Source organism: Labrus bergylta, chromosome 22 (assembly GCF_963930695.1).
Source record: "Labrus bergylta chromosome 22, fLabBer1.1, whole genome shotgun sequence".
NCBI classification, from domain to species: Eukaryota; Metazoa; Chordata; class Actinopteri; order Labriformes; family Labridae; genus Labrus; species Labrus bergylta.
The window spans coordinates 108578-126769 of NC_089216.1; the positions used below are offsets into that span (position 1 = coordinate 108578).

At 43.7% G+C, this 18192-nt stretch overlaps 3 protein-coding genes across 4 annotated transcripts; 2 read left to right on the forward strand and 1 right to left on the reverse strand.

Moving 5' to 3' along the window:
- The first annotated feature begins 3907 nt into the window (after window positions 1–3907).
- Window positions 3908–9722, forward strand: fga (fibrinogen alpha chain). The gene is made up of 8 exons (XM_020658074.3): window positions 3908–4064; window positions 4531–4638; window positions 5363–5546; window positions 5710–5855; window positions 6415–6513; window positions 7142–7288; window positions 7583–8207; window positions 8696–9722. The coding sequence occupies exons 1-8, from the start codon at window positions 4017–4019 to the stop codon at window positions 9382–9384; spliced, it is 2046 nt and encodes a 681-aa protein (XP_020513730.2). The 5' UTR covers window positions 3908–4016; the 3' UTR covers window positions 9385–9722.
- Window positions 9723–9855: 133 nt separating this feature from the next.
- On the forward strand, window positions 9856–12461 carry LOC110002473 (fibrinogen alpha chain). 2 transcript variants are annotated; one of them, XM_020658075.3, is made up of 4 exons: window positions 9856–10566; window positions 10723–10906; window positions 11054–11199; window positions 11431–12461. In XM_020658075.3, exons 1-4 carry the CDS (start codon window positions 10450–10452, stop codon window positions 11770–11772), a joined length of 789 nt encoding a protein of 262 aa, XP_020513731.3. In that variant the 5' UTR covers window positions 9856–10449; the 3' UTR covers window positions 11773–12461. The 2 variants fall into 2 exon arrangements, with proteins under 2 accessions (XP_020513731.3, XP_065806368.1); XM_065950296.1 differs by having other exon boundaries at window positions 10430–10566; window positions 10692–10906.
- Window positions 12462–12672: 211 nt separating this feature from the next.
- Window positions 12673–17503, reverse strand: fgb (fibrinogen beta chain). Its single transcript, XM_020658070.3, has 13 exons — window positions 17343–17503; window positions 17157–17189; window positions 16956–17053; window positions 16529–16631; window positions 16142–16210; window positions 15880–15994; window positions 15532–15638; window positions 15156–15270; window positions 14792–14911; window positions 14551–14673; window positions 14279–14373; window positions 13552–13742; window positions 12673–13270 (listed from the first exon to the last, which is right to left on the reverse strand). Exons 1-13 carry the CDS (start codon window positions 17421–17423, stop codon window positions 13039–13041), a joined length of 1482 nt encoding a protein of 493 aa, XP_020513726.1. The 5' UTR covers window positions 17424–17503; the 3' UTR covers window positions 12673–13038.
- Between the last annotated feature and the right edge of the window lie 689 nt (window positions 17504–18192).

Below are 18192 nucleotides of genomic sequence, written 5' to 3' on the forward strand. Positions count from 1 at the left end.
ACCTGGATCAGAACCAGACTCATGTAGAACAGACAGAGACCTGGATCAGAACCAGACTCATGATCAACAGACAGAAACCTGGATCAGGACCAGACTCATGTAGAACAGACAGAGACCTGGATCAGAACCAGACTCATGATCAACAGACAGAAACCTGGATCAGGACCAGACTCATGATCAACAGACAGAAACCTGGAGCAGAACCAGACTCATGTAGAACAGACAGAGACCTGGATCAGAACCAGACTCATGTAGAACAGACAGAAACCTGGATCAGAACCAGACTCATGATGAACAGACAGAGACCTGGATCACTGGTTCTGCAGGGTTCCTGCTTCAGTGTTTGGTGTGGCGCCGGGCTGCATCATGTTCCTGTTTTAAATGTGGTTTTATAAATGACCCGTTCCCTACAGATGGACCCCGGGTCCTCGTGGTGAGGGGTCTTTCTGTCTGCTTGGTGGACTGCATGAGAACTCCAGGACTGAGAAGCCAGATGGTCCACTTGGCAGCAGAGCAGACTGAGGCCAGCGTGGACTTGGAGTTGAAAGAGGAGGATGACGAGGCAGGAAACCAGCTGATGTACCTGAACGAGGACGAGCTGGACCAGCACCCAGACCGGTGCGACACTGGAGCAGATATCTGTGACGACGACTCCTACCGCGAGGTAACTGAACGTTCTAGATCAAGTGCAGTGGAGTCACATGTTTACTGATGTGAAGCCTTTGTTTATTCAGGGGGATGGCGGCGGCAGCTCAGGTGGGCGTCATTAGTCTCAAACAGGATCAGGAACTTTGTGACACCAAGTCACAGACCCGCTCTTCACATGATGTCACCACGTTGGTGCCACATGAAGAAGAAGCCGAGGAGCCCGGATGTTTGAATCTGAACCTGAAGGATTTAGAGACTTACTGTCAGGCTGATACGTCTGAAAACCCCAAAGAGGGTTTGGTTTCATCTTCTCTCTCTCTCTCCTCTGTGTCCTCCAACAATAAAACTTTAGAGACGAACCAGCAGGAAGACTCGTCCAGACCGCGGCGTCACCAGTGTGAGCATTGTGGGAAATCTTTCAGGAAGAGGAGCAGCGTCAGAGTCATCCAGAGTCAGAGCAGACGGGGGAGGGGATGTACCCCTGCAACCAATGCAGCCTGACCTTCAGAACTGAACGCCACTTACGGTGGCATGTGCACGCTCACAGAGAAAAGAGTGAAGACATATCTGAAGAAGCACCCTGAGAGAGACTTCATGTCTGCACACAATGCATGAAGAGCTTCTACTCATCGGGAGCCCTGCGGCAGCACCTCCTCATCCACTCTGGAGAGAAACCATACATCTGTGATGTGTGTGGGAGGCAGTTTGGGAGGGAGGGCACTCTGAAAGAGCACCAGCTGATTCATTCAGGGGACAAACTGTTCACGTGTAAACAGTGTGGCAAGACCTGCGCCCGGAAGGGAGACCTGAAAACACACATGGTCAGTCACTGTGAGGAGAGGCCGTACAGCTGCTGCACCAAAAGCTTTAAGCTGCTGGCAAAACTGAAGAGGCATGAGCGGGTCCACACAGGGGAGACACCGTACCAGTGTGATTTGTGTCCCAAACACTTTGGACTGCAGAGGTCACTGGCAGATCACAGGATTACCCACTTAGGAGAGAAACCCCACAAGTGTACACTGTGCCCTAAATCCTTCAGCAACAGAAACAACTTAAAAAAACACAAAATGATACACACAGGGGAGAAACCGCCTCACTGAGCTGACCAGTCACAAGTGTGACAAGACTGCAGAGAGACCGTACCGCTGCTCACATTGTGGGAAGTGCTTTCCTCAAGCAGTGAGCCTGAGGAACCATCAGCTGAACCACACTGGGGAGAAACCTTACGAGTGCAAAGAGTGCGGGAAACTAGTCAACAACAAAAGCAACCTCAACAAACACATCCGCCTTCACACAGGCCTGAAGCCCTTTGAGTGTAACGTCTGTATGAGCAGCTTCAGTCTCCTGCATCACCTCACCACCCACAGATTAACCCACCGCATAGAGACCCCCTAACCCACAGCACAGAGACCCCCTAACCCTAACCCACCACACAGAGACCCCCTAACCCTAACCCACAGAACAGAGACCCCCTAACCCTAACCCACAGCACAGAGACCCCCTAACCCTAACCCACAGAACAGAGACCGTGTGGGGGTGCTTTAAAAGCACCTACCTTCTCTGGTCCAAACAAATAGTAAATGGACTTGAGCTTATATCGCGCTTTTCTAGTCTTCCGACTACTTAAAGCTCTTTCACACCGCCTGTCACACACACACATTCACACCCTTTTACACACTGATGGTAGTGGTCGCTATGTAGTATCATCCATCAGAAGTAACTAATCCCATTCATACACCGCCACAGAAGCAATTCAGGGTTACGTGTCTTCCCCAAGGACACATCGGACATGTTGCTCAGCTGGGGATGCTCAGCGAAGCATAGACTCTACCATCCAGAGCATTCAGGAGCAGAATGTAAAGTTAGAAGGAGGACATACTGGCTGCTGCATTGTTGTCAGAGAAGCCAGCACTTCAACATAGCATGTTTCCTTAATGATCAGAGAGTAAGATACCTTTATCATCTCACTCTCTACACAGCTCACTGACCTTTAATGTGAACAGTAACGTGTTGGTGTTGTTGTTTAAAGGCTCAAACAGACCCAGATTTGTCTTCTCTACATATTAAATCTACAATTCTTTCCCTTCATGATGAAAATAATGAATCATGATCTGAGCAGAGAGGACTTTATTCGTGTTCTTCCTCCGTCTCTGCTGCATCGTCTGCTGCAGAAACACAAAGCTTCTGTTTCTGCAGCACGGAGCATCAATGAACCACAGAGTGGGACAGGAAGTCAGAAACATTACAACATCCTGTTTAATTTCAGAATAAAATACTTTGATTGGACCTTCTGTGTGTTTATATCCAGTTTTATACATTCATCGTATTAACTCGTGCTGTCCAGAGTGAATCTGTAAAGTTACGGCGAGGATTCCTTTGAATTCTTTTGTCTCGGCACTCCAGCTGACGGCGGCGCTCTCCGTGCTGCAGACGGAGGACGCCGCTGGTGGGTGACGGGCGAGAAGGAGCCGTAACGGAGCAGACACGCAGTGCACACTGGAGGAAGTTCAGGGTCACAGAAGTGAAATGATCTGCTAATGATTTGAATAATAACATCCAGGAGTAAGAGAGATGTTAAAGACTTTCACAGAGGTGTAAAAACTCTTTAATGAACACGTCAACAAAACGACGAGGCTCATTCGTCACGTGTCTCCAGCTGTTCTTCAGCGTTAAAAATCTGATTTCATGATTTTCTGTCTTCAAGCAGGAACATTTGTTTTTTGACTTCCTGGTTAATACAGAAACTTCTCAGTGCGGTTGTGATGTTTCTGACAGGTGACAGTCATACCTCTGTTCCAACAGCAGGGGGCGACGCTCGTCCTCAGACAGACATCAGGACCAGCTGAAGAGTTCCTGAATGAACTTTGACCTCATGACTAAAGAAGAAATCAAATGTTTTTATTAAAGTGAAAATGATTAAAGTCACAAAAGGAGAGAAAGCTGAAGCCTCTCTGCAGTCCCTCTGAATCGTCACAGGAACATTTTATTTTGTAATTTAAACATCAAACTAGAGAATGAGGAGTTAAACAGGACGACACATCAACAGACGGCTCTCAGTGATTCATTATTTCAGGACTCCTCATGTTGACTCTCCGTGCTGTTAGTCACTGTTTGCTCTCAGAGAGCACACCGGGTCAAGCACCAGTAACCTCCTGGATCAGTAAAGTGGGGTGGTCAGTTTGTTCAGTGCGGGGGTTCAGCAAAGATACACACAGTACGACAAACAGCCTCCGATCGATCAGCACAAACACGAGTAACCTCCAGAGGCTTTAAATGGTCAGACGGCCGATCAGACATCATTTAGGAAGCAGCCGTCACTCCGCTTCAAACATCGTTCAGAGAGCAGCCGTCACTCACAGGATACCAAGATGGAGCGCCTCGTCTGTCTCGCTTTGATTTGTGTGGCATCGACTCTGGTGAGACTCAAACTTTAAATATTTTAAAACGAGCTGAGATAACGATGGAATGAGGGGACCATGATTCAGACAGTTTTATAACAAAGCTAACTTTACTCTGAATATTCATTCAGCTCTCTGTAATGTTTAGACTGCAGTACCCATTTTAAACACTAGGTGTGAGTTAAAGATTGCTCCTTTAAGGGTGAGACCCTTACCTAACCCTAACCCTTCATTCTGAGAACACATTCAGTCTCTGTATCACAGTTCTGACTTTAAGAAACCTGCAGGGTAAACTCAGGGCTTAAAAACAAACTGATAAATCAGAGGATTCAGAGTGACTGAACTTTGGTTTAGACGCTGTTCCTCAAACTGAAGACAACTAAAAACACATGAACTTAGAATCCTAAATCTTTTTCTGGGGTTTTCTTAAACTGATGAGAACATTTGATTGAAACGTTCTGACTTCTTCTTTATGGGCGTGCAGGCAGAAATCATTGTGGACCCCAGAGGAGCTCGTCCAGTGGAGCCCGGCACCAGAGATGAGAAATGTGCCTCTCAGAGGGAGTGGCCTTTCTGCTCAGATGACGAATGGGTACGGCTTGTTTCCTGTTCTGTTAGTGCTTCCTCATTCTGCTGACATGAACCCTCAGGTGCTCAAATAAATCATCCATGAATTATTTCTCCAACAGTGGTCAGAACAGCTTAAAGGGAGACTGTGTTTAAATCAGAGGACAGAGATATGTGAAGTGTGTCCCTGACAGGCTCAGGTTGTTGTTCTGACAACAGAAGGGATCCCTGCAGAGAGAGACCTGATGAGTCTGAGGGAGTAGAGAGTATCTGATCTCCCCCGGCCTTAACAGTGTTTTCTCTTGTTGTGTAATACACACATACCAAACCTTTAAAACATTGGAACGTGTCCTGCAGGGTTCAAAGACTGTCGGTCTGGGGTCTTTGAAGGAAGTGATTTCAGGAGTCAAACATAGTCTGACCACACGAGTCTGAACCTTTCTTTGACAGAATCAAGAACTTTAAGACACTTTGGACCTGTTGTGTTTGAAGGATCACATGAAAGCCTCACATCCGGTTTCCTGATCTACTAATCAGTAGATATATTATTATATTCATAATAATCTGTAGGTCATTCAAACTTCAAGCATATGTAATGCAGAACAGGAAAGAGTTTTAAGATCACTGAATTCCTCCTTAAGATATGAAGAACAACTTTGAAGAACGTATTTAAATATCTGTAATCCAGTTTGTTTTCAGGAGCTTTAGGGAAAGAAGACGCTTCTGATCTTTCTCCCCTCGTGTCTCAGGGTTTTAAATGTCCGTCCGGCTGCAGGATTCAGGGTCTGATGGATAAATCTGACCACGACCTGCTGAAGAAGATCGAGAAGATCCGCAGCCTCCTGGAACAAAACAAGGCCAAACACCGTTCTGCAGACACGGCGTCCAAACAGACCTATGACTACCTGAAGGACAAGCTTATCATCGACTCCGGTTAGTTTAACCATCTCAAATGTTTCAGTTGGACTCTGCTGACATTTACAAATCAATGTTCATGGAGTATATCAAATGAAGCTTCTGTTGTGGATTCTTTGACATGTTTCTAAATCAAGAAGGTGTCAACATCAGATAAAACCTCCTTCCTGTTTTCCACCAGGTAACGATAACAACTACTACAACCTGGCCCAGAGTCTGCGTCAGAGAATCACAGACATGAAGATCAAGATCGACAGACAGCTGAGTATCCTGGCCGCCCTGAAAGACCGCGTCAAAGACCAGGTGGTGGAGATGCAGCGGCTGGAGGTACGGAGGCACAGCACTTCACAAAGTCATATCAGCAAGGGGGGCCAAGAGGTTTATACCACAGTTAGAAAATCAAACTAACTCATTAACAACAAGAGAGAGTGCTTTCAGATGGGGCCCCTTTAGGGAGGTTTCCCACTGTGCACATTTTGAGCCACTGCTTTGGTTTAAGTTTGTGAGCCCTCAGGGGGCTACTGGTCCAGGGCCCTGAGCGGTTGCCTGCTTGTCTGTTGAGCAGCGCCTCTGAGTTTAGCTAAAGTTTGCCAGGGTCCCCCCGGTGTGGCCCTCATTATCTGGGCACCCCCGATGTGGCCCTCTTTATCTGGGTCCCCCCGATGTGGCCCTCTTCATCTGGGTCCCCCCGATGTGGCCCTCTTCATCTGGCCACACTGTGATTGGTTCCATGTTTCCCAGATGTTTGTTCAGTGTCAGGCTCAGGTCAACAATAGATTTCATGACTTTCTCCACTTCTGCTTACGTTCAGATCTTTTGTCCAGTTGGTGAATAAACGCACATTAATCTATTCCACCTATTTCCAACTCTTCGTCCTGTCTGTTAGGTGGACATTGATATTAAGCTCCGTTCCTGCAAAGGATCCTGTGCAGGCTACTCTGAGTACCAGGTGGACAAGGAGAGCTACGAGGCTCTGGAAAAGCAGGTAAGAAACTAATGGACATGAACTTTAGACTGAAGGGAACCTACGTCCAGATTCTCTTCCTGTGTTAAAAAAGTAACCTTAGAAACCTTAGAAAAAGTAGAAAGCATTCAGTGTTTCCCCAAGGAGAACAACCAACAGCAAAGCTGGTTAGAGGTCTCAGACATTCTCATAGAACTGTAGTTACATCCAGTAACCAAACACAGTGCTCTGTAACAGAGTTTAAGTTTGCAGCTACAGACGACAGCAGGTGAAACATTTCTGATTGTTGTCAGCTATAACCACCAGCTGATACCTGATGACAGACACAAAGTGTAAAGTAAGGAAAGTTCAAAGCAAGGAACTGTTGTAGAACTAGAGCCGTGAAGACGTATGCACTTCTCACCAGATGACCTCAACCCGCTGACAAAGTTACATAGTGCTAAAAACAGGCGAGCGGGGCGCTCTGAGAGAGACGCCATTCTCCCTGTTGGAGGTTATTGTTCTGTTAGATCGGAACGACTGAAGGAGGAGGAGTTACAGAGTGTTGCTTTAACAATTTGTTTTTTGCGTTTACTATTCCATACCTGGTTGATAAAGATTGTCAAGGACCTAGAGCAGAACCAACTTTTTCCTTTTAATGTTTTTCCAGGTCAGCCAGTTGGACAACCAGACACCTAAGGAGTCTGTTGGGACGCTGTACGTGATGAAGAGCAAGCCACTGCAGGACGTCTTAGTGGACAGCATCTACAAGTCCAAGGATGTTGCCGGGCAGCAGAAAGAAAACCTGTTCCCTGAGGTGAGGGGCATTTTTCTGGGTTTGACACCTTTAACACTAAAAGTCCCATCAAAAGGTTTGCGTAGTCATACAGGTATGGTGTTTGCACACAACTCCCCCGAGAGTCACAGCCTTCAAGTCCCACATCAACACAACACGTAGCTAACGGAAAGCTAGCTCTCCAATTTCTCTGCACATCCAAAAAACCTCACAGACTTTATCTGATGATGGTACAGTGAAAGAAAACAAAAAAACCCACCAATGATTTCACTCACTAAAGACAAACCAATTTAACATCTTGTTTTTCTTTCTCAGGTGCAGGCAGTCCAGTTGATCCTATCGCAGGAAGGCTCCAGCACATCCCCAGCAACCATCTCAAAAGTCTCAGGTACTTCCCTCTCTCCATCTACATCCTCATCATCGGCCTCCTCATCCACATCAGCTAAATCCACCACTGAGTTTGGAGTTGATTTATTTGGTGTAGGTGGCAGCTATCCAAGCACAAGTCACACATCCACATCCAGCTCAACCATCACATGCACCAGGCGAACCAAGACCACTGTTGTCCACACAAAGGACGGCCCAGTGGAAAGGGTGGAGCATGTGATGGAGGGAGGGCCAGAGTGCCAGTCAATGGCAGACCTGAGTGATGGAGGGATGGACTCCCTCTTTCCAGGTTTCAGCCAACCATCATCCTCCTCCTCCTCCTCCTCCTCCTCCTCCTCCTCCTCCTCCTCGTCAACCAGCAACTTCCAGTCTGGTGGTGCCAAGGGCAGCATCATGGGAGATTCCAAAGGATCACATGGGAATACGTTTGACATGGCGGGGTTTGATTTGGGCGGGTTCATGATGGGCAATGGAGAAGAGGACGTCCCTGATTTTCAAGCTCGGAGTGTGAAGAACACCCGTGTCGAGCGCCAAGCTGATTATATAGGACAAGGTACCAAAACATCAGAACAGGAGTAACATCTCTAAGGCTAGAATGGTGCATTCAGCTAGACAGCATAGCTTTAGCATTAGCTAGCTCATTAGCTAGCCTTATGTACAAAAAAAAGAAGTGAACAAATAAATAATGTTATTTTAGATTCTGTTGTTTTACTGAAGTCAGTCATTTTGATGTTCTTTGAGTCACTGTGTAATCTAAGAAAAGGAATCAAATTAAACTAAAGAACCTTTTGAAGCGTAGGTTGAATCAAGTGTCGATGAAAATGACTCATAGCACTTCTTACTGGGGAAATTAAGTCTTTGTTGTGAAACATTCTGATGATGCTTCAAATGCAGATCGATAAGAATGGGTTGGAAAATTGGGTTTTTGGTGCAGGTGTTAGCCAACATGCTGTTAGAGCTGTTATCACTGCAGTAAATTTCAGGAAGCCGAACCGGTCCAAACTAACTCGCGGTCTGCGGTGTGCCCCTCTTTGTTCACAGATTGCGTCGAAGCCTACCAGAACCACCTGAAAGGGGAAACGAACGGCCTGTTTAAGATCAAGCCTGGCGGCACAGACTCCACAAAGGTAGTGGAGGTTTACTGCCAGCAGGAGGGGTTAATGGGAGGGTGGTTGTTAGTCCAGCAAAGGGAGAGTGGCGCGCTCACTTTCAATCGCACTTGGGCCGAATACAACAGTGGGTTTGGTTCAGTTGATGCTAGGGGTAAGGGGGAGTTTTGGCTAGGCAACCAAAACCTCCACCTGTTGACAAATCAGGGTGAGACCATGATGAAGGTGGAGTTGGAGGATTGGGAAGGGGGCGCTGCCAGTGCTGAGTACACAGTGAGGGTGGGCTCAGAGGGGGAGGGGTACCCTCTGTATGTGTCCGGGTACACTGGGGATGCAGGTGACGCTCTGGCAACGTCTCAACCGCCCCACAGCGGGATGAAGTTTAGCACGTTTGACAAAGACAATGACAAGTGGCAGAAGAACTGTGCAGAGACGTACGGTGGTGGGTGGTGGTACAACAACTGCCAGTCGGCTAACTTGAATGGTATTTATTACAAAGGAAGGTACGAATCGGAGAACACGCCGTATGAGGTTTCAAATGGAGTCGTTTGGGGGACGTATAAAACTCTCAATTACAGCCTGAAAAGTGTCCGGATGTTTATTCGATCGACTGCGTTTTAAACGGAGTTAGAGGAAAATAAGATCAGAAAAAAAACTAATTTCATTTTTTGTCATTTAATTGTCAAAAAAAGCAACAGCATGAAAAAAATGGAACAGCAGGAAATAAGACTTGAACTCAGCAGTTAAATATTTGAGGCCAAAACCCCCCCCAAGGTTAGATTGAGACCTTTAGACTGTTTCTCTGTCTGTTAATCATTCTGAGACTTCCTAACGGTGTCAGTGTGTCTGTCTTTTTGTAAATGTTATCGACCTCTTGTAAGAAATAACTAACCAGTGTTTCCACAGTGGAGAAATGTATTTGACTCTGACAAATCAATAAAGATTGAATGTTCACTTCAGCTACTGTTTTTGTCTTCTTTGAGTTGATCAAGAGAAACCTGAAAACAAACCAATGAGAACAGAGGGGGCTCCTGATTGGAGCGAAGGTTTAACACCATGTCTATATTTTATCATTCTTATTATTTCTTTTACAAACGTGTAAACTAATGGAGATCAAAATAAAGATATTTAATGATCATTTCATTTCTGAATGATGTTTGTATCCGTGTGATATATTGAAGATTTAGATGGTGTTTGTAATCAGCAGGTTTTCACTCTGTTATTGGGAGACATGCTTCATCTGAAACACACAAACAGGAGCTGTGGACATCAGTGGAAAGATGTCAGAGTATGGGGGTTGCTATGCAGGGAGAGCACCAGAGCTGTTAAGGGTTTTGTCCCTTGCTCAGCGGTGCCTCGGCAGTACTCAGCTACCAGGACAACTTCCACTTTGGTCCGCACCGGGAGCTGAACCGACGACCCTTCCACCCCAATCCAAGTCTGTACAGACTGAGATACAGCCACAAAGTGTCTTTCAGTGAATCAATATAACAAAATGACTAAAAACAAAGAGCTGTGGAGGTCAGCGACACGTGTTGACTTTGATCAGACCATCCTTTGTTTGTCAAACTCTTACAACACAGCTGACAAACATCTCTGATCTTTGGATGCTCATGTTTGATTTGGAGCTCTGTTGAAGGTTAAAAGAGGAATGTCCTGTTCTTCTTCTGTTTGTCTGCAGTGTGCATGAAGCTGAGGCAGCAGAGTCCAGATGCTCGACGGCCCCCCGTTCACGCCATGACCTACGATAGGCGACGCTGTCGGGGGAAATCAAAGGTCCCCATGTGCTCAGACGACGACTGGGTATGAAACATACAGCTGCACTTCTCATTTCAAACAGGAAACCAACTTATTTCTACACATTACGTGACAATAGATTCCTTAGATGTTCAAGTCTCATCCACGGCCTTTTTTTTCTGAACATCTAGTCCAGAGGTATTCTTCTCCTTGTGATCAAAGGTTTCCAAATGCCCCTCCGGCTGCAGACTCCAGGCTTTTATCTCGCAGATGGAGAGCCAGGTGGAGAGAAAGCTGAGGACGGTGTGCAAGACAGCAAAGATGTATGAGGATGTAGCTGAGAAGTCCATGAAGGCGATGACACACATCTACAGCCACAACCGGAGAGTCATCATCAACAAACACAGTAAGAGTGTGAGGCCCTCAACAAGGCCTTAAAGCCAGACCAGCACCCTGACATGTTGATGTTCATGTGAATGCTCAGTTACTGTCTTAAACAAGTGAACAAAGACAGAATACTAAAGTAACGATGACTCATTGTTTTCATCTCCAGTGTCAGAACTGAAGTTTGTCGAACACACCGAAGAATTAGCCAGAAACTTCTCCTTGCTGCTGAAAAAATCTTCAAGGCTGTCGAAGCAACTGGAGGAGCTGAACCACAAAGTCAAGGAACAACTCGATGAGATGTACCAAACAGAGGTGAGCTGTTGTGCAAGGTGTGAGACACTTCCTTCATCACCAAATAGTAGCAGCAACCTGTGTGAACAGTTTAGTATTTAGCTGCTACAAGGTGAGACTTTAGTTCAGGAGCTGCTGGAGACCAAAGCTAGACCTGAAGATGAGTTAGTATTGACTTTACATTCCAGAGACTCAAATGTTTTTCTGTGTCTGCTGAATAATTCAGACATGTTGTTTGGTCTTCATCACCAGGTTGACATTGACATGACGCTCCGAGCCTGCCAGGGGTCCTGCCATGTGGTCGTACCATTCAGTGTTAGTCATCATAGTTATGAAATGCTTCAAGCTGACATGGAACAAATGGCTTTCCACCAGAAAAGGAAAGCAGCCATACCTCCTCAGGACCTTCCACATGTCAAACTGCAGCCTGTAGATGTGGGCCAAGTTTCATCAGGAGAGTATAAGAGCATACCCACAGTCCAAAGAGAACTGCTCACCCAGTTTGAGGACATTGGACAGAACCAGATTCTTCTGGAGCAGCTGCTGGAGGAGTCTACAGCTGTGGACGTTGACACTCCTTCAGAGCTGGAATGAAGAGTTCAACTGAAGGACCAAGACCAAGAGGAAGACATATCTGACCTCAGACCCATACAGACATGATGGCTTCTGGGGGTTTTGTGGGACTTTTCAGTTCAATGTTTGGTTTGGATAGAAACCACATTTGTATTTCTGTTTGAACAAACAGGCTTTCTTAGAGTTGAACATTTGAAGTGTCCAGCTGCATTACGACAATTTCAATGAGATTGTTGTGACAAAATGTTTAAGACCGGAACAATATACAAGATAACAAGATATTTAAAGATTAGAAATCAGTGTGATTTAAAAAGATCAAAACAATAAGATAATTACAAAAACACGTTTTATTTCAAATTCTCTGTCTCAATCTTTTTCTCAAGATAAATTTCGAGTAGTCTTGGAAAACGCTTTTTTAGGTTCTTACTGAAACTGTTTTTAATGTCACGCTCTCTGACTGTTTATCTGTCTTAGTGTGTGATGATTGTATTTGTCTGTTTACCCTTAAACTATTTATGAATCAAGGTCTTTAATCTTAATGACTTGATCATATATGATGACGGCTGTTTCAGATTAGAAATATGTAAACCAATAACGCACACTCCTTTCTCTCCTGCTGTATTTATTTATAACATCTCCATCTTTCCACTCACTTTATATCACACCCACATTTCTCTCTGTTGTTTGTTATTGTATATAAACCAATAAAATAAAGGTTTTCAAATTTCAATATTTCTACTGGCTCTGATTTCTTATCCAACAGTTCCTCATGGAGTTCTTGAAAATCCTGAAACCATTTGATTTGAAAAAGCTTTAAATTCATGATTTCAGATTAATTAATTATAACTACGATGATAAATTACCAGATTATTTTGTTTTTTCGATGATGTTTGTAGTGAAATAACGAGCAGAGACAACAGGTTTTATATTCCTCAACATGTTTATTGAGTAGCGGAGGACAGCTGGAATCAACTTGTCCTAGTAGTGCACACTGAAGACATGACATATAACAGATCACAGAACATTCACACACAACCAGTCAGACCTTTTTATTTCAAAAATATCTCTTCTACTTCTCTTCCTTAAGTGTGAAAAGCCTTTAAGCTTTCATCTGAAACTGTGTTTGTACTTTCACACGTCCTGACTGTGTGTAAATGTGTGTCCATCTACTTCAAGGTTACAGCTTAAACAAAGGACACACTAAAATGTTCATTCAATATTAACACTCAGGTGTCTTTTATTTTGGCAGCTTCCTGTGTGTTATATGCACGTGTGATCACAGCACGATTATTGTGGGACAAAGAAAGGTCGGATCTTCATGCTGATGGCCTTGAGCGAATACCAGCTTCCCTTCCAGTTCATCCACACCACGCCATCATCTGTGCCATGCTTGGCCATTTGAGCTGTGTAGGACCCGCCCATGTAGTATCGGCCATTGGGATTGGCTGAGTGACAGCGGTTGTACCACCATCCACCTCCGTCTTCCTTGGAGCACTGTTTGGAGGGATTGCCGGGGTTCCTTTGGTAGGGGATAGGGAAAGAGAAAAATGTTTAAATTTTGGTTTTGGTGACTCAGTGTTGCTAAAGCTAATGCTAACATAATCTTTCAAGTTCATTGAAGTGTTTTTGAGGTCTTTTGTCTTGTGATTTGGTTAAGCTAGCCTGTTTAGGGAAGGGTTTTATGGATTCAGTTTCAGGATTTGTCCGTGGGTTTGGAGAACATGTTGGTCCACTGAATTACAAAATGTTTTTTCTGTCACATGGTGTTTCTATGAAATTCAGTACAAACAGGACGCCTACCAGTTGTCGTTGTCCCTGTCGTAGGTGCTGAACATCATGCCGTTGTGAATGGTCATGGTGCGGTTTTCACCAAAGAGCTCCACGGATCCTTCCAGGAAACAGTTGCCAGCGTTACCAGTGTAACCATCAACTGCCAGGATGTAGTTGGACGTCTCTGATTGAACTGTGAACTGTTGATACTGGGCGTGGACCTAAATGACACCAGAAACCATTCGAGTATTAATCCAAACTAAGACATACAGAATATGAAAACTCTTGTTGGTAGGCCTATACATGAAATATCAATGTTTGCCATTTATGAAACCCTGTTTTTCTCCTATTTTTGTCTGACTTAAAAACCTTAAAGAGGGGCTGAATTAAAAACAGGGCCGACTTTGTTTTACTATTTGAAAGATTTTCACTTAACTACTGCACAGGGCATGAAGAGTAGTTTATCCCTGTAAACTGAACTGACCAGGAAATATGAACATTTGTGAAACAGGCACTTGTAATTACTCAGAGCTGCCTTTTACACAACTAATGTCTCAGTTTTGTTTTTGATTGGTTCTTCAGTTGGTCCCTCCACTTTGTAAAGCTTCCTTATAAATCCAATTATTATTATTACGTCACATTCACCCATTCACACCAGAATCCCACCACAGAAAAAACAATAAAACAACAACAAAACGGATGATCAAAATCACAATAGTTTAGTTTATTGTTAAACAGAGAAATCCCATGGACTTACCTTGGCTCCTGTCCAGTCCTGCATCTCAATGAGAACCTCAGTGGGGCCCATTTTCGTCACCTGACTAATCCGGTCATTACCCAGCCAGTATTCACCTGTCAAAAGGCAAAGAGGAAAGGTTTGCTAGGCAAACTAATACGTGGAATTATGTGAATATATGTCACCAAAATGAAGGGAAGAATGCTCATAAAATTATTTATACCCAATGTGCCAAAGGCCAGCTTCCTTCAACATGGCCCCTTTTCTCTTCTAGTATATTTTGAAAGTCTTACCGGGAGTCTCGCAGTGACCCTTGCCACTATCCAAGGCAATGTTGCCAAAACCACGTCGATACTCATCCCAGCGGCGGCCAAACTCAACGCTTCCATCAAGCCGGTTCTGGATGAGAAGCCATCCTGGACAAAAAACACAATGTCTTTAAAATGGCTGACTTCTGCAAAAGGCCTGAACATCAAAGATAATTAAAAGAAAACATGTAATTTCAATGTTGTAGGCGCCCTGAGTTATTATCACCTCCATTCTGGGTGGTCTGATCACAGAAGACCTTGTATGCAGGGTAGAAGGCGTCGGGCTGGATCAGGTACATCTGGGAGTCTCTTCCTCCACGACGGAAGACGTCCTCACACTCCTTACCTGAATCACACAAAGGAACAATTAAACACAGAAAATCTTTTGTATGTGTAGGGGTTACCCTTAACCCATGAGGACACACCAAACCTCAAGGGAATGTTTGTAGTCATGTTTCACTTAGGACAAATGTTCCTATTTAGTGACCCCCATCTGTTACCTTTCCAAAGTTTCATCTTTAAAACCGATTCTCAGTCAGGGGTTTTGGGGTATACTAAACGTTTTAGCCTGTAGGGGGCACAGTGCTTACCAGACACCACTGGTATGGGACATGTGGTCTTGCATGGTTCCTTGCACTCCTCCCTCTGGGCCTGGATGGCCTTCTCTAGCTTCTGGATTTTCAGCCTGATCTTGTCCAGGACCCCCTGCAGCAATAGTACATTAAGCATTACTTCCAAGTACCAAGAAATGCATTGGTTGTGTTTGTATGCTGATTACATTTCTTGTTTGAGGTTTTTTTTTACAGTTGGTTTAATCACAATAGCACTTTTTTAAAGTGGATGCTTCACTTACAAAAACAATGGAAGATTTTGAAGGTTTGGTTGTCGCTGGGATTAAGTATAACTGCTATCTTAAATTACTTTTAATTGACCAAATGTCTTGACTTGTGTCTGCTCTGATTTTACCTGTAGCACTCTGATGTTGGAAGGGAAGACAGTGTCGACTGTCTCTTTGATGTAGACATGTTGTTCCTCCACGCTATCGGTGTACTGACTGACCACCCTGTTGTTATCTGAAGGATACGGAGGGGCAGAGGAAAAGACGGGGGATTAGGTGCACACAAGAATATTTTAAACATTTCCAAGAGAAATCACTTTACAGAAGACGGTATTGTGTGCTTATTTAAAAACTTGTTTTATTATGGACAACAATTGTCCTTGGCTGACAGATTTTCCATCATAGTTTTAGCATAAGTAACCTATACTTTTGGAATAGCATTTTATTTTATGACACCTATATCAGGTCCTACTCACCATTGATGACTATCTGCCTCTCTCTTAGAGTATTGGAAATGCTGTTGACATAGTTGAAGACGTTATTGGAGGACTGGGACAAATCATCCACCTGAGGCTTTAGCTCATTTATGCTCTGTGGGGAATATGTGAAAGAAGTCAATCCCAATGTTTCCTCAATAGAAACATTGGATCAAACGTTTGGGTTCAAACTAAGCTTTTTATCCTAAAAAAAGTTGAAACAAGAAATCAACTCAAAGTTTTTTGAGTAAGTGTCATGTACCGTTTTGACATTCTTCTCTTGCTTCAGCAGCATGGTCTTCAGCTCACAGCCATTGGGACATAAAACTCCCTGTGGACAAGAAAACTTGTGTTTAGTGATTAAGATGAATAAAAAGTGTTTTTAGTGTACATCCCAAAATACAGGTTTGTATTTGCTTTTTGATCATAACATACTAATGATTTCAATTGCTTCAGCCAAATATTCCCTGTACTTTATGTTAGCAATGACCATCTCAGGGCTCTCCCTTTTGATTCTTCACATACAGAAATCAACTGGCCAACAAGATGCTGCTCCAGATTCCAAGCTCACACACTTAAGACTTTACTTCAGTTTCATTTAAAATCAGCAGTTGACTCCTGCAGGGGACATGTCCTGGTGTTCTCCTACCAGCTCCTCCGAAGGGTGGGTGCATCCTCCGGCCTCAGGCTGCTCCTTCTTCTCCTGCACCACTGAACGTTCGACTGAAGTGGTGGTGGGCCGGCCACGATACCTGAATGAAAAGCAAAGATAAGTTTATATTCTGAAATTATTTAGGTTTGAGGTTTTGCTGCATGCATTTGCCAAGCAAGACAATAAATTAAGAGCCGTTGGTTTTGAAAATATCACTTTGGGCTCTTGAATATTTTGATTTGACAAGATAAGATGAATCAATTATTCCCAAATCACTCAGAAGTTTAATTCGTTAAAGACTTTTATTTTTGTAAGAGTGTGGTCTTTTTAGGTATTGCTAATTTAACAATGCCATAACTATGATTATGGCATATGGACGGCATACATTTTATTGTCATTCTTTTGAGGTTGGTTGTGAATGTACCTGCTACTGCCGCTGACAGGTGGAGGATTATTGCGAGGAGCGTTGTATCTGTCCCTGTTGCCAGTATTTGGACGATGACCACGAGCATCCACAGTCTCCTGCATGAAGACAAGGAGAACACTTTATTAATGAAATGAATCACACAATATTAAAAAGAATATAACTTGTTATGAATAAAAAGATAAAATATGTTCAACATACATTTGTTTTTGATCCTGATGAGGTTACGGTATCCTGTAAGAAACAACAGGAAACAGCTGTATTGTATTTTCTCTCTGCCATGCTTTAATTTAAAATAACTTTTTTCACTTATTTAGGTATGATACATACCCAGACATCTTTAGGTCCATACTCAATGTTTTTTCAAGTGAATTCACAAACACTCACCATGTCATAATCATCGTATTCCAGATTATCCTGAGCCCAGGCGACATATAGGCACAGACACAGCACCAGCAGCGTCCTCATTGTTCACGGTTAGTAAAGTTACTCTTCTTAAATTCTCGTGCTCCGCTGTCTTCAGTGTACCTTCACTACTTTTCTGTCCCTGAAGTCTGATGGAACCAGGTATTTATCTTGTCCAGGGATGAGTTGTTATCCTCCCCCAGTTTTATTGATCTGCTTAAGTTGGTCAGTACAGAACAGTTTACCTAACCTGAGTCAAAGTAAATGTTGAGATCATGTCGGGACAAAAGGACAAAGTGACCAAAGACTTGACTGCAAGTTTCTGGTTCCAAAATAGGTCTTTAAGAAATATTGTTTAATGTTGATTAAAGTTACTGATTAACCTAGCTTTGACTTAGAACACTTAGATCCAGTACTCTATGTTTCTGGAACATGGTACATTTAATGCAACCTGGAGGAGAATATGGAAAGAATAGGAAACTTAGTTTATTGGCTAATTACAATATTGTAATAAATATGATAAATATTAAAGACCTTCAACTTCAAGCTATAAAAAATAACCAAAGGATTCAAATGATCAGAATTGAATATGTGGTCACATGGAGCGAGCATTACAACTGGGAATGACTTCTCTCTCCTGATGACCAGAGACGTGGAGTCCTTTATTTCAGGGGTGGGCACATAACCGTTAAAAAACCTGGTATGTTTATTGTTTTGACCCACCAGATGTGATGGGTTAGATGTTTCTACAATCTTGTGTATATTTACAAAAACGTTCCAAAGGCTGCTGCCTCCAGAATGATTGGTTTCACTTACTTCGTCATTACTTTAC